The sequence below is a fragment of the Chaetodon trifascialis genome, chromosome 1 (genome assembly GCF_039877785.1).
Source record: "Chaetodon trifascialis isolate fChaTrf1 chromosome 1, fChaTrf1.hap1, whole genome shotgun sequence".
NCBI classification, from domain to species: Eukaryota; Metazoa; Chordata; class Actinopteri; order Chaetodontiformes; family Chaetodontidae; genus Chaetodon; species Chaetodon trifascialis.
In genome coordinates, this window is record NC_092056.1 from 28,751,663 (window position 1) to 28,765,398 (window position 13,736).

Sequence of the window (13,736 nt, forward strand, 5' to 3'; positions counted from 1 at the left end):
ATGAAGCTCAACAGCGTGCTACCTGCCCGGCACCAAACGAGAGACTAATGTTCGCAGCAGCTTGTGAAGAAAACAGTATTTTTCTCAAGAGACCAAAACAGAAGTGAAAAGAGAGTGAAGATTGGACATAAATTTCTAAATGCTAATGTTGTCCATGTTTGCTGGATGTGTAGATATGCAAGTGTTTGGACAGAACGGACACAGAGCCATGTCTCTGTTACTGTGGAGGGCTTCTGCCAACAATCAATAAATTCAACTTTAAATCATTAAAAAGGAAAGCAAGCTCATTCTTAAAGGGAGCTGTTGTCAACATCTTACCTGACCTGTAAAGGCCCACCTGCAGTCTGTAAACTGAAATGTTATGTTTACATGACCTATTAAGAGTCAGTCCAATAAAATTCCTACATTTGAGTTTTGATAAATAAGACACATAAATTCTAGCGAGCAAAGAAAACAGTTCAACAAGAAATTCTCCACAAATCAGAGCAGCTTTTTCTACCATTTTGCAGCCACATATAGGACAGAGGAGAGGATGGGTTCAACCTGCTACCTTGACTCGATGCCACAGACTACCTGTGACAACTCCCACACCATGTCTCTCCTCTCCTCTCCTCTGCTAGTTGAATACATACAACGGCACATTGTGGACCTCTTTTCGTCTGGACAGTGCTGGGTGCTAGCAGGCGCCTTTCATTTTCCAATGGCAGACGGACAAGACATTGCTGACATCCATTACAGGATTCTGGTTTTCAAGCTGTAGGCAGTCCATGAGTTACCATATTGTGGACTTTGTTGGGTGGGTACAGTTCGGTTGCACTGCAGGGAAACTGGTCAAATGGGTTGACGACGGTTCCTGCTGCTGCTAAAGGCAGATTCTCTGTGTAACAGGGGTTGGGACCCCAAGCTGTTTCCTTATAGTTCCACTGGAGAGCAGTCTGTCAATCAGCACGCAGAGAAAGTCTTTATAAGAGAATTTAATTTTGTTAAAACACACAAAATGTTCACTAAAACAGTCCAGGACTAAAGTCTCTAAGATAAAACACAGTTTGCCAGCCACTAGGAGTTCCAGGTCCAAGGAGGAGCTTCTTCTTGCAAACCAGCTGGCCCCATCTGTATCCAGGAGTAGGTCGGCAGGGAGCCTACATGTAAAAAGACTAAATTACTTCAGAGTCTGACGGCTATACCAACTGTAGATGGCCCCTAGCAGGATGTTCATCCAATAAACAAATTCCGGGGTACAGTCATAGTGTTTCCTCCCCCTCCAAAATATCAAAAGAAACTTCAAACAAACAAAACACTCTTAAACAAATGTCCACACCAAACCCAAAATAATAAAGGAATTAATTTAATTAAATAGACTATAATAAAGGGGCGGGGGAGACACAGCTATGAATATCCCCCTAGGATAGGTTGTGGAAATTAGCACGTCTCTGACGTCATGAAGGTAAGGAGAGGTTACTTAGCTGAGAGGAGGAGTGAAGTGCGCCTCACTCCTCCACCATCCACACGGCGCAAACCCCCCCCCTCGGTCTCTCGCGCCGGTTCCTCCTTTGGCTCCTACCACACGGATCTCTCCGGCCCACCAAGTGGTCATACGCTGGCTCCTCTGCCTGCAATGTGCAATTCCTGCTGGCAGGAATCTCTTCCTCCCGACTCCGTGGCTGCCTGTCGTCCTGTGCCTGACTCTTTACTCCCAGTCCCAATGCAGCACACCTGTGTCACTTAAGGGAAAAAACTAACCCCCCGTGCACCAATCACAGTCGCTGCCATTTGGTGGACAGGTGCAGCTAATCACTGCAAATCAGTTGGTGCATTTAGTAACAAAAGGGGGGGGGCAGACCCACAACCCAAGCACAGGCACGCACACTCACACTCACACACCCTGTGACACTCTCCCCTAACCAATGTGTTCCAGTCCCTTGAACACACACACGCACACACACACCCTCTGGAACTCCCCCCCTTCGGCCGCTGTTGTCCCTTGAGGTGCGTAGTGGAGGCATGGTCGAAGGAGGTTGCGATGAAGGGACCGTATTGGGCCCTCTTTACCCTCAGGCCTAATTTGGTACACTGGGTGCTCTGGGCGTGGCCAGCTGACCACCACATATGGCTGTTTCTCCCACCTGTCCCCAAGCTTTCCCTTCTGCTGTCTCCTCTGGTCCAGAACCAAAACTCGCTCACCAGGTAAGAGGGCAACCCCTCGTGCAGTCCGATCATAGAGCTTTTTGTTTTTCTCTGCAGCTTTTTCTAAACTGTTGGATGCTTTCCTGTAGGCATAGTGCAACTGTTCCTGATGCCTGTCAACCCAGTCCATGGTGTTGTCAGGCGTGGCAGGCCTCGTGGCTCCAGTTAGCATATCTACAGGAATCCTCAGGTGCCGACCAAACATGAGGAAGGCTGGCGCATACCCTGTGGAACCGTGAACAGTGTTATTATATGCCTGGACTAGCCCGGGTAAATACTCCACCCACCTGTTTTGTTTCTCAACTTCCAGTGTGCCAAGGAGGTTCAAAAGAGTTTGGTTGAACCTCTCACAGGCCCCATTCCCCATTGGATGATAGGGAGTGGTACAGCTTTTCCGGCACCCATAGATTTGACACAGTTCTTTAACCAATCTTGACTCAAAGTTAGGGCCTTGGTCTGAATGAAACACTTCAGGACATCCAAATGGCTGGATTACATGTGTCCATAGAGCACGGGCTGTTGTCAAAGCCGTTTGGTCTGAGGTGGGGACTGCCCATGCAAACTTTGAGAACAGATCTGTCATAACCAGTATATTCTGATACCTGTCTGTGGGGCGACTCAGGGTCAAGAAATCCAGGGCCACAACATGCATTGGCGCTTTAGGTATAAGGGGAACTAGAGGTGCTTTACCCTGTGGTCTGGCCTTGTGCAGAATGCAGCGTGAGCAGGCTTGAATCCAGGTCTTCACAGTCTCCTCCATTTGGGGCCAGTAGAAGTTCCTTCTCAAAAGGGACAGCGACCTCTCCAACCCAGGGTGCCCCGCCTGTTGATGGTACACTTCCCATAACAGTTGGGCTTGGGCAGCAGGGACAACAATCTGTTGAAGAGTCTCAAGGGTTTGCAAATCTTGTACATTTCTGCACACAACACCATCTTTTAATTCCAACCGCTTCCAATGGCTCAATAACCTAATAAAGACAGTAACTGCCTCTCTGGAACGCTAGGTAACATACCTTGTTCCAGATATCCTTTTACCTAAGATCTTCAGTTTGTATGTTCTTCCACAATTCTGGGTCCCAGCCCCAACTGTCAGGCAAAGCTTCTGGGGAGGGTGGAGCTTCAACCGCTCTCACACGCCGTTCCTCTTCTGGCCTTTCTCCAGCTTGGCCAGAGCCCATGGGAGCAGCAGGGAATCTAGAGAGAACATCAGCATTAGTGTTGTCTTTCCCAGGGCGGTATTTGATGGCATAGTCAAAGTTGGCTAATTGTGCAACCCATCTCTGTTCTACAGCCCCCAGCTTCGCTGTTTGCAGGTGTACTAGTGGGTTGTTATCTGTCGCTACAGTAACCTTTGCCCCCCACAGATAGTCTTTGAACTTTTCCACTACTGCCAACTTCATAGCAAGAAGTTCTAGTTTAAAAGAACTATAGTTGGAATCGTTACGTTCAGGTGGGTGGAGGCTCCTGCTAGCATATGCAATCACCCGTTCCAAGCCGTCTTGTTCCTGGGCCAGGACAGCGCCAAGCCCACAATTACTGGCATCTGTATAGATTATAAATGGGAGAGTGTAATCGGCATATGCTAAAATAGGAGCTTGGAGGAGCTCCCGTTTCAGTTGCTGGAAGGCTGCTTCACATTGATCAGTCCACTGAACAGAGGGTGAGCGTCGGCCTCGGCTGCACCCAGTACCAGCTAAAAGTTCATTAAGGGGTTTAGCAATCTTGGAAAAGCCCCGTATGAAACGCCTGTAATATCCAACAAACCCAAGGAACGCACGGACTTGCCTTACAGTGCCAGGGGGCTGCCAACCCGCAACAGCTGCCACTTTGTCAGAGTCAGGTGAGACTACCTGGCTGCTGACCACATGTCCGAAAAACTTCACCTGTTTCTGAAAAAGTTGACATTTTTCTGGGCGAAGTTTGAGGCCATAGTGTTCCAGGGCTTGGAACACTGACTCCAGGTGGTCCAGGTGATCTGAAAAATTCCTGGAAAAGACAATCACATCATCCAAATACACAAGAGCTGATTCTGTTAGCTGCTCTCCCAAACACCTCTGCATTAGTCTTTGAAAGGTGGCGGGTGCATTGCACAGGCCAAACGGCATCCGTTCAAACTCAAAAAGACCAAATGGCGTAGTGAATGCAGTCTTTTCTTTGTCGCTCTCTTCAACCTCAACCTGCCAATAACCACTGGCTAGATCCAATGTGGAATACCACTCTGCTTGGTTCAGGCTGGTCAGAGAGTCCTCAATACGAGGCAGTGGGAAGGCATCTTTGTGGGTAACATTGTTAAGTTTGCGATAATCCACGCAAAACCTCCAAGCTCCACATTTCTTCTGTACTAAGACAATGGGGGCAGCCCAGGGGCTACAACTTTCCTTAATAACCCCTCCCACCAACATGCCTTTAAGTAGACTATGGATCTCCTTATAAAGGGTAGGGGGCACTGGTCTAAACCTTTCCCTAATAGGCTCTGTATTACCTGTGGGGATACGATGTTTCATGACATCAGTGCATCCATAGTCTTCTTCATGGGTGGAGAAGACATGTTGCCATTTTAGGAGCAGTTGGTCCAGCTGCTGCTGCTCCCCCTCTGTCAGACCATCCCCTTTGAGGGAGAACTCAGCATCTCCAGCCGCCCGAAGCAGCTCCTGGTCAGTGTTGACGAGGTCGACCTCCACCACCCCTGGACTGACCTCTATGAGGGAGAGCTTCTTGCCCTCCCGCACATTCCCAGGGTCGATGGCAGAAACAGTGGCCAGCCTCTGGAACCTGCTGAGATCAATGGCATAAGGATGTATATTTCTGACCCTTAAGGGGACCCGGCCACTCCCCACTGTAACCAGTGCCCTGGCTACCTCAACGCCCCTGTTTTCCCCCAAGGGCTCCACTAGGCCATAGCATTGCTGCCTTAAAGGTTCAGATGGGATCTTAGCCCACACTAGGGCTTCACTCTGTGCAGGGATGGTTACTGTGGAGCGACTGGCTAATCTGGCTGTGGCCTGCCACTTATGACTAATGGAGGCTGCATGAATACGTTGACAGTCCACAAAAATGCCATTCCACTCCTTACTAAAAAGTGGAGAATTGGAGCAGTTTAAGCCCGACTTCCTTCGGTTGAACAGTTCTTCCCAACAATCTCCGCAGTGGCCGGAGAACTCAAAAATCCTGGTTGGGTGCCTTGGAAGGGCAGTAACGGCTAACGTGTCCCGCTTCATCACATGCATTACAGATTGGTCGGCCTTGAGGATCCCATTTGTATTTAACATTGTTGGACTGGGCTCTGGGTCTATGGGCTCGGTTGGGACCTGAAGCAGCATGAGGGTGACTGTGCAAGCATGTGTTTTATCACCATACAGTTCGGACATTATATCAAAAAGTTTCTTGGGAGTATTTCTATCAGTTCTTTCTAGAGTCAAAATCTCCCGTTTTGCCTCCCCTTCCAATAAGCCGAGCACAAAGTCTGCCTTTTGGGAGTCTCTGATTGGCTGGAAACCCAACATGGTCTCCACCTGTGATCTCCATTCTCCAAACTTAATCTCGGACCCAGTGCCACTAAATTTTGGCACCCATGGGCCCCCCATAAAGAAAGGCATCATCATGGGCTGGACTTGTGTTTTGTCATCTGACATGCTGAAAAGACAGAGCTCAACCCAGCAGAACAATCCTGTTCGTGACACCAAATGTAATGGGGGTTGGGACCCCGAGCTGTTTCCTGGACTTTGTTGGGTGGGTACAGTTTGGTTGCACTGCAGGGAAACTGGTCAAATGGGTTGACGACGGTTCCTGCTGCTGCTAAAGGCAGATTCTCTGTGTAACAGGGGTTGGGACCCCAAGCTGTTTCCTTATAGTTCCACTGGGGAGCAGTCTGTCAATCAGCACGCAGAGAAAGTCTTTATAAGAGAATTTAAATTTGTTAAAACACACAAAATGTTTACTAAAACAGTCCAGGACTAAAGTCTCTAAAATAAAACACAGTTTGCCAGCCACTAGGAGTTCCAGGTCCAAGGAGGAGCTTCTTCTTGCAAACCAGCTGGCCCTGTCTGTATCCAGGAGTAGGGCCAGGGAGCCTACATGTAAAAAGACTAAATTACCTCAGTGTCTGACGGCTATACCAACTGTAGATGGCCCCTAGCAGGATGTTCATCCAATAAACAAATTCTGGGGTACAGTCATAGTGTTTCCTCCCCCTCCAAAATATCAAAAGAAACTTCAAACAAACAAAACACTCTTAAACAAATGTCCACACCAAACCCAAAATAATAAAGGAATTAAATTAATTCTGCTGAATCAGTGTAAAACATCTTCCAAGCTTCTTTTCTTCAGGTACTTGAGTGCAATCTAAAATTTTCCTTTCGGACACTGCTGTGAAACGTAATTCATTCTTGATAGCATGGGCTTATGTATCATATTTGATAATGAACCTTAATAGCTTTTATTTGAAAGAAGTTGCTGAAGGACCCAAATGCATTCATCTCTGTACAGCAAAGTTGGAGTGGTTATTTGACTGTATTTCATTTTTAAGAAAGCTACAGTATAAGGTATGTCTAAAAGGCTTAAAGGAGAATCAGTCGGTGGATTCATTTCAGGTCTGCCTGTGCCTTTGTCAAAGATCCTTTCTCCATCCCACAACTGTAAACGTATAAAAGGGCTCATTGTGATGAAAAAAAAAAAAAAAAAAACTAAGGGAAGTGATTTTACAAGGCCTTTTTCATGCTGACATTATATTTCTCCATTATATTAATTGGCAGGTTGAATGAGGCATAGGGCGCTGCCCACAGGGAATGAAGGTGGGCTCTGTGTTTGAACTGGCAATAGGGCTGCAGGAGATGTGGGGAAGGAGAGAGATTTGTTTGAGGCAATTGTTGTAGGTGGTATAAGGCTATTCAGTTCCACTCAGCTTTACAAAGACACTGCTCTCATCGGCATCACATTCAGCTTTTGTTCTGCAAAAAAGCTCTAACAAGCCTCTCTCCTGTAATGAGTAACATGGTCTGAGCATGACACTGTACATGGTGGCCTTGAGGGACAAAGTTAGCAACTAGCTGTTGAGGGAAGTGGATATTTCCACCAGGAGTTGGTGGAGACCAAAGACAACTAAATATTGAATTGGCATTCATCACATGGCCAGAAAAACAACTTCAATGCGAATGTTGCTCCATATCTGTGGGATTTTTTCTTATACTACTGCCACACTTATACTATGCTCATTGGTACAGTTCAAACATATTCTACTGCACTGGCTCCACCTGCTTACTTTTCTCATTGCTTACTGTTTACAACCTCTTTAGATCTGTGTGTGTGTGTGTGTGTGTGTGTGTGTGTGTGTGTGTGTGTGTGTGTGTGTGTGTGTGTATGAAATATATATGTATATAATATGTATATATGTTTTAAAAGTTCTATACAAATAAAATTATTATTATTATTATTATTATTATTATTATTATTATTATTATTATTGTTATTATTATTATTATTATTATTATATTATTATTATTATTATTATTATTATTATTATTATTATATGAACCCCTTTAGCCTCTTTGTGTGGAGTTTGGTCTGTAAATTCATATAAAAGCAACCCCCACCAAAACCCAAATGAATCAAGCCAATGAATCAAAAACTGTCACAAATAGTACTGTCTTGACGAGCCCCCTTGAGACAGCAAACAGGGACAGGAAAGGAGAGTGTGTCTCTGTGCAAGAGCTGACATGAAAGATCTAAAGATTATCAAAGAGATTTAAGAAATGAAATTGGCTTGACTTTTGTTGAACAGCAGGATTACTGGAGAAGAAAACAGAATGTTTAATGGCCATTCTCTGTGACTCTGGTCTTTTTCGTTCTTGTGTTATTTTCCTTGTAGGCACACTGACCCCCCCCGGCCTGCCCCCCTTAATTCCTCTTAGTCTTGTCATCCCAAGTAGGGGAGTGAGACTGCAGGAAGATGGCCCATTAAATATAACCCCCGTCTCTCCCAGTGAGCCCAATCAGACTCCCTTTTCACTCAGAGTAACACAAAACAAGGTTCATAGAGCAAGAAAAACTAGGCATTAAGTCAACCAGCCTGAAGAGTCCTTTGAATTGATACAAGAGTATCTCCAGCTACTTGCCCAGCCATCGTTCTCTTTTTTACCTCCTTTTCTTTCTTCCCTTGATCTCCACTTTCATGGTGGGTCCGTAAAAGGTTTAGGTAGAAAACTTGATCCTGTAAAGAAATGAATGGACTGGGATGATTTTATTTTATTTATTTATTTATTTATTGCTTGTGCAGTCAGGGTTTTCGTGTAAAAGCAAAGGGATTACCGAAACAGTTATTTTTTTCTTTCAAAATGAAGAATGTACATGTGGGTGTGTATGTATGTATGTATGTGTGTGTGTGAAGAAATGGAAGGTACTAGTTTGGCTTATCATTGCACTGAGGGACCCCGAGTTATTGTGATTTATTGTAATTATTTAAAAAAAACTGCATTAACATAAAGATTTGACTTTGCTTTGAATATAGTTGGGGATGTATATCTCAAGTGATTTCTAACTAGTTCCCAGAGGCCTTATAAAAGTCCTGTCATCCCATTCTCATTTGCAGGTTGTCAAGTATCAACAACAGTTTTCTCATAGCCCCCAGCCCCCCTACAGACACTAAAGAGTACCTGATGCACCTGTATGAGATTCCTGCTAGAAAGCCTTTCTGCCTAGTTTTATACAAAAAACTTTTTATTCTCCCTCTTCTGCATGTATCTGTCTATACTGGTGATTGTGGCTCATCTGGCTTTGCATTATCTAGGTCTGTCCTTCATCGCCACCTTCTTACACTCTGTCCTGAGAACCCCATGCTCAGGAAATCTGACAGCTTTCACATATCAGTCTATCAATCAAACCAAGCACCTTGTGTTGCTTTATGTCGATGATGTATTGTTTTACTTACAGTATCTGAATCTGACATTTCAAATCTACTACTCTTACTTTGTCAGGTTAAAAAGTCAACTGAGGGAAATCCAGGCTATTAAATGTAGAGAGATGCCGCCTTGCCCATTTCTCTACCTGCTCCACTTTCATGAGAATCTGAGAGTTTTATCTCTTTGGAGATTGGCATGAGGACAAGTCTGTCTCTTATTGCAAAAGAAAACTTCTTTTTGTTCTTGAAATTTTTAAGAGAGACTTGAGTAACTGCTCTGCTCTTAATGTTACTCTCCACCGCAGGTTTTCTTTCTGTTATTAGAATGAATGTGGCTCCTCGAGTCAAGTCCATTTTATTTACTTAGAATCACAATTTGCCTAAAGGGGCTTTACAATTAGTGCAGCATATAACACTCTCAGTCCTGAGACCCTTGATGCAGATAAGTGAAGGGTATGGATCCAGGAGGACGCTGAGCAGTTCGGGTGTCACTAAACAGGTAGGTCCTGAGCCACATGACCTCCTCTCCAACACAGAGACCTGGAAAGAGGACAGACCACAACAACATAGAGGAGGCAGTGCAGCATTCACACAGAGAGGAAAGATGGACAGACACACAGTGGGAAAGAGACATGATAGCATGCAAGATGGGGGAGAGGGAGAGAAGAGAGAGGCTGAATCTCCTGGGGGACAACGATCCAGATCCAAATGTCTGGAGGAGGCACTGACAGTCCAGAGAGAGAAAGAGAGAGAGAGAGAGACTCCAGGAGTTAACTTCCTACTCCCCATTACCTCCACCTGTATCCACCTGTTCTTCAAAGATTGCTGTAAACACTTGTGGACAGGAAAACATCCTTAGATCACCCTGTCTACTTTCCAGCATTCAAAACAAATTTGGTGGTTTGTCCCTCCTTTGATCTTCTTTTGGATATTCCCTGGTTCTGTTCTTCATATTGTTAGAGGCATTCACATCCATCCATCCATCCATCCATCCATCCATCCATCCATCCATCCATCCATCCATCCATCCATCCATCCATTTTCTTCCACTTATTTGGAGCATGGTCATGTTGGCAGCAGCCTGAGCAAGGTTATCAAGAAGGTCCAAGGTAATGTTTTCCAGTTCCTCCAGGGGCAACCTGAGGAGTTCCTATGTTAGATGAGGTACAGTATATAATCTTTCCAATGTGGTTGGGGTCTATCCCAGAATCTCCGGCCTGTTGGACATGCTCAGATTCATGAATAACCTGTACTGGCTCCATTGGACATGAAGGAGCAATGGCTTTACACTGAGCTCCCTCTGGATGTCTGAGCTCTTCACTGTATCACTAAGGGTGAGCCCAGCCACCTTCCAGAGTTGGCCACTCTCATTCTTTTGTTCACTATATAAAACTCATGACCATAGGTGAGGGTTGGAACAGACTGACTGCTAAATCAAAAGCTTTGCAAGATTTTTTTATGGAAATTAGTATCTTTATAATCTGTACATAATGTCATCCATCCATCCATTTTCTATACCGCCTATCCCTTTCGGGTTTGCGGGGGGGCTGGAGCCTATCCCATCTGTCAACAGGCGAGAGATGGGGTACACCCTGGACCGGTCGCCAGTCGATCGCAGGGCAACATACAAGACAGACAACCATTCACACTCACACTCACACCTAAGGACAATTTAGAGTCACCAATTAACCTAATGAGCATGTTTTTGGTCTGTGGGAGGAAGCCGGAGTGCACGGAGAGAACCCACGCATGCACGGGAAGAACATGCAAACTTCACACAGAAAGGCCCCGTCTGACCCGGGAATCGGGTCGGCGACCTTCTTGCTGTGAGGCACGTGCACTACCTGCTGCACCACCATGCCTCCCCATAATGTTCATATACATAGTTAATTTTTTTAAATTCTGCATCCTTTATACTATTTATTTTGACCTTTCTGTGTCACTTTTCTGCTTTTTTAATGCTTTCTGGCTGTAATGACTTTATTGCCGCAGTGTGGGATCAATAAGTCTTATCTGCCCATCCCTCTTATTACCCTTTGTAATTCCTACTTTCCGTATCTCTCTTTTATTGTTGTCCAGTCTCTATAATCTGCAGTGCATTACCTATTATTTTGGAATGGGAAACTGATCTTCTCTGGCTGGCGCTTTTACACAAATATATCTCAGATGGTATCTCATGCCAGCCTGCAGATTGAGGATGAACCTTTCTAAACATTTGCTCTTCTGCCGTGGGCACATATATGCATGTGTTTTGGTATTGTCGTTTTTGTTCGTGTTATTAGCTTTTGTATTTATTATTCATCTTTTTTTTTTTCGTTGCCACACTCTTTGTCTGACTGGCATTTCCGTGATCTAAACTCAACAATTTTTCGCAAAAACTTCTGCTTAACTGCAACTGAATTCTTGTCCCTTTGTGTCAAACAGATTTACTTAAATGTTGACGTTGCAGAGAGCCTTGCTGGGTCTCTGGATTACTTTGTAATTTTTTCAAATAAAATGGTTGAGGCCTTGTCAGAAGACAAAACATCACTTCACTCCCACAGCAATGCTGTGGACAGAAAGAGCGAGGAGAAACATGTTTTACACTCTCATACTGTACTAACACAAGACTGCTTAAACACCTTTTTTGTGTGTGTGCGAGTTGTGCAGGTCTGGGCCACAATATGTATCTCATGCTTTTTATCAGTTTGGTTCAAAATGAAGTGCCCAGAAGAAGGCTAAAATAGCAGGATTGATGTGTTGGCATACTTACCATTGAACCCATGTCTTTCACAGCTTGGAAGGGTTAAAAACACACAATGTCTCTTTGCCAGAGGCCAACTGTGTACATGTCCTCATCTAACAAAAGTGAGCCTCTTCCAGTGGTGGGAGGTAGCAGATGCAAAACAAACTGAGCTTGCGTCAAAGAAAATAGGGCATGCATGGATTATGAAACAATGAGGCCCTGGGCATGGACAAGTAAAAGGCCCCTGACCTCTTGGACCACTGGGCCTGCGCCAACTCGGCCCATTTGGTAATCTATCCATGTCTGTAGTGCCAGAAAGGGTTTAGATTGATCCCTCCGTAAAATGGAATAATTGATGTCTCTCATTTTAAGTGACAGTAAATAGACTTTGGAATGAAGTTCATTGAGTTTTTAGGGGAACACATAACGTCAGACACCTGACATCTCAACTGCTTTCAGTGCTCACTCTTAAATTGCTGCTAAATCTGTTTATTCTATATAATGTTATACATGTATTCAATCCAGAGAGAGAGAGAGAGAGAGAGAGAGAGAGAGAGAGAGAGAGACGGAGAGAGAGAGAGACGGAGAGAGAGAGTCTGATAGAAACATTCTATCATCTCAAGCATGACCACAGACAAAAAGCTGTCATTTATTTCTCAGTCTTTATTACCAAAAATACAATGGCAAAGTGGTGACTTAATAAAGCCCAGGATGTTCTAAAAATAAATAAACATAAAGCAAGCATCACACTGCTGTTTGAAACAATTCCATGTTGAACATCAATTACAAAATATGAGCAAAAATACAGTCATCAGGACAGACAAGTTGTATCTTTGCTGCCTCCTTTGGTTTAAATACATGCAGCTCATTTAGCTGGAAAACTGTCAGTTTCCTCAAACAGACTGGGAGTTAATAAGATCAGAGCCAACATTGAATCGAAAACTTTGTCTCAATTGTTTTTTTTAATCATTATTATTTTACAAGATCATTAAAAATAGATTTTATCTTTAAAAAATGTCAGTTTTAAGGTTCTGCAGGCTTCATCTACAATATGTACACACTTAAAATACAGTACCAAGTGTTCGAGCTCATTACTAGGTAAAAAATAGCTAGTTATATAAGAAAGGGCTGTTTCACATTCCTGGTATGTTGTTGTATGTATGTCCCCCAAATTGCTGATTAAAATGAAAATATGGATTTTCCTCTATCAAAAACACTGAGGTGTTTGCATGTTAATACCCAATATTGCCAATTTCAAAGATTTTTGCTTCTACTATTCTGTGCTTGAATCAAAATATAAATCTATTGCTAGAATATTTAGATAACTGACTGAAGTTTTGGCAGAGAGGTCACAAATCTAGTAGTAACACAAATAACAAGTTGTTCCAAAAGGCACAATGAACTAAAACAAAAAACAAGACTTTGCTTTCACATATGGCACAAATTTATAGCTCAGCTTAAAACTGACCGAGGGAAATGTACCTGTGAGGGAAGATTCATGCGCTCCGCAAGGGGTAAATAGACACATGCTTTCATACTCGTGGTGTCTGCTGCCTGTGTTGACACACTTTTACAATTTGTGACACCAAATTGGATATATCGCTGTCTGCAAAATCCCACCTGACCTACATTACATTTACCACCCGCAGAATGATCCAAGACACATTCCCCTGCTGTTAGCCCAACTCTACAGTAATTCAACACAATTTGATTGAAAGTTGTTTTTTGTCTGCACTCATTAGCAATTAAGCTAACATTCTATCTATCTATCTACTCTTATGAAAACTCAGCATAAAAAGCAATGGTGGAGACCTGCTTGTTTTTCCAGATCTGACTGACACTGCAGTACTTGGTTCATGGTAATCTGTTATTCCTCACTAACAGATTTACTGTACAGTTATTGAGTTCAGTGACTTTATTACTTGGACTGGGTGC

General features: G+C 43.9%; 1 protein-coding gene across 1 annotated transcript; it reads right to left on the bottom strand.

The window, feature by feature from the left end:
• Positions 1–749: 749 nt before the first annotated feature.
• LOC139331853 (uncharacterized) lies at positions 750–5,757 on the bottom strand. Its single transcript, XM_070963506.1, has 5 exons — positions 3,220–5,757; positions 2,875–3,039; positions 2,681–2,790; positions 1,946–2,409; positions 750–935 (listed from the first exon to the last, which is right to left on the bottom strand). Exons 1-5 carry the CDS (start codon positions 5,685–5,687, stop codon positions 750–752), a joined length of 3,393 nt encoding a protein of 1,130 aa, XP_070819607.1. The 5' UTR covers positions 5,688–5,757.
• Positions 5,758–13,736: the final 7,979 nt, after the last annotated feature.

What these genes read in the sequence shown, in the direction of transcription:
- LOC139331853 (XM_070963506.1), bottom strand. Translation starts at nt 5,687, where the DNA reads ATGTTGGGTTTCCAGCCAATCAGAGACTCCCAAAAGGCAGACTTTGTG. An exon ending in ATACAAACTGAAGATCTTAG is followed by an intron (nt 3,040 to 3,219) that starts GTAAAAGGATAT and finishes CTGCTGCCCAAG; the next exon opens with CCCAACTGTTATGGGAAGTG. An exon ending in CCCGTGCTCTATGGACACAT is followed by an intron (nt 2,410 to 2,680) that starts GTAATCCAGCCA and finishes ACGGTTCCACAG; the next exon opens with GGTATGCGCCAGCCTTCCTC.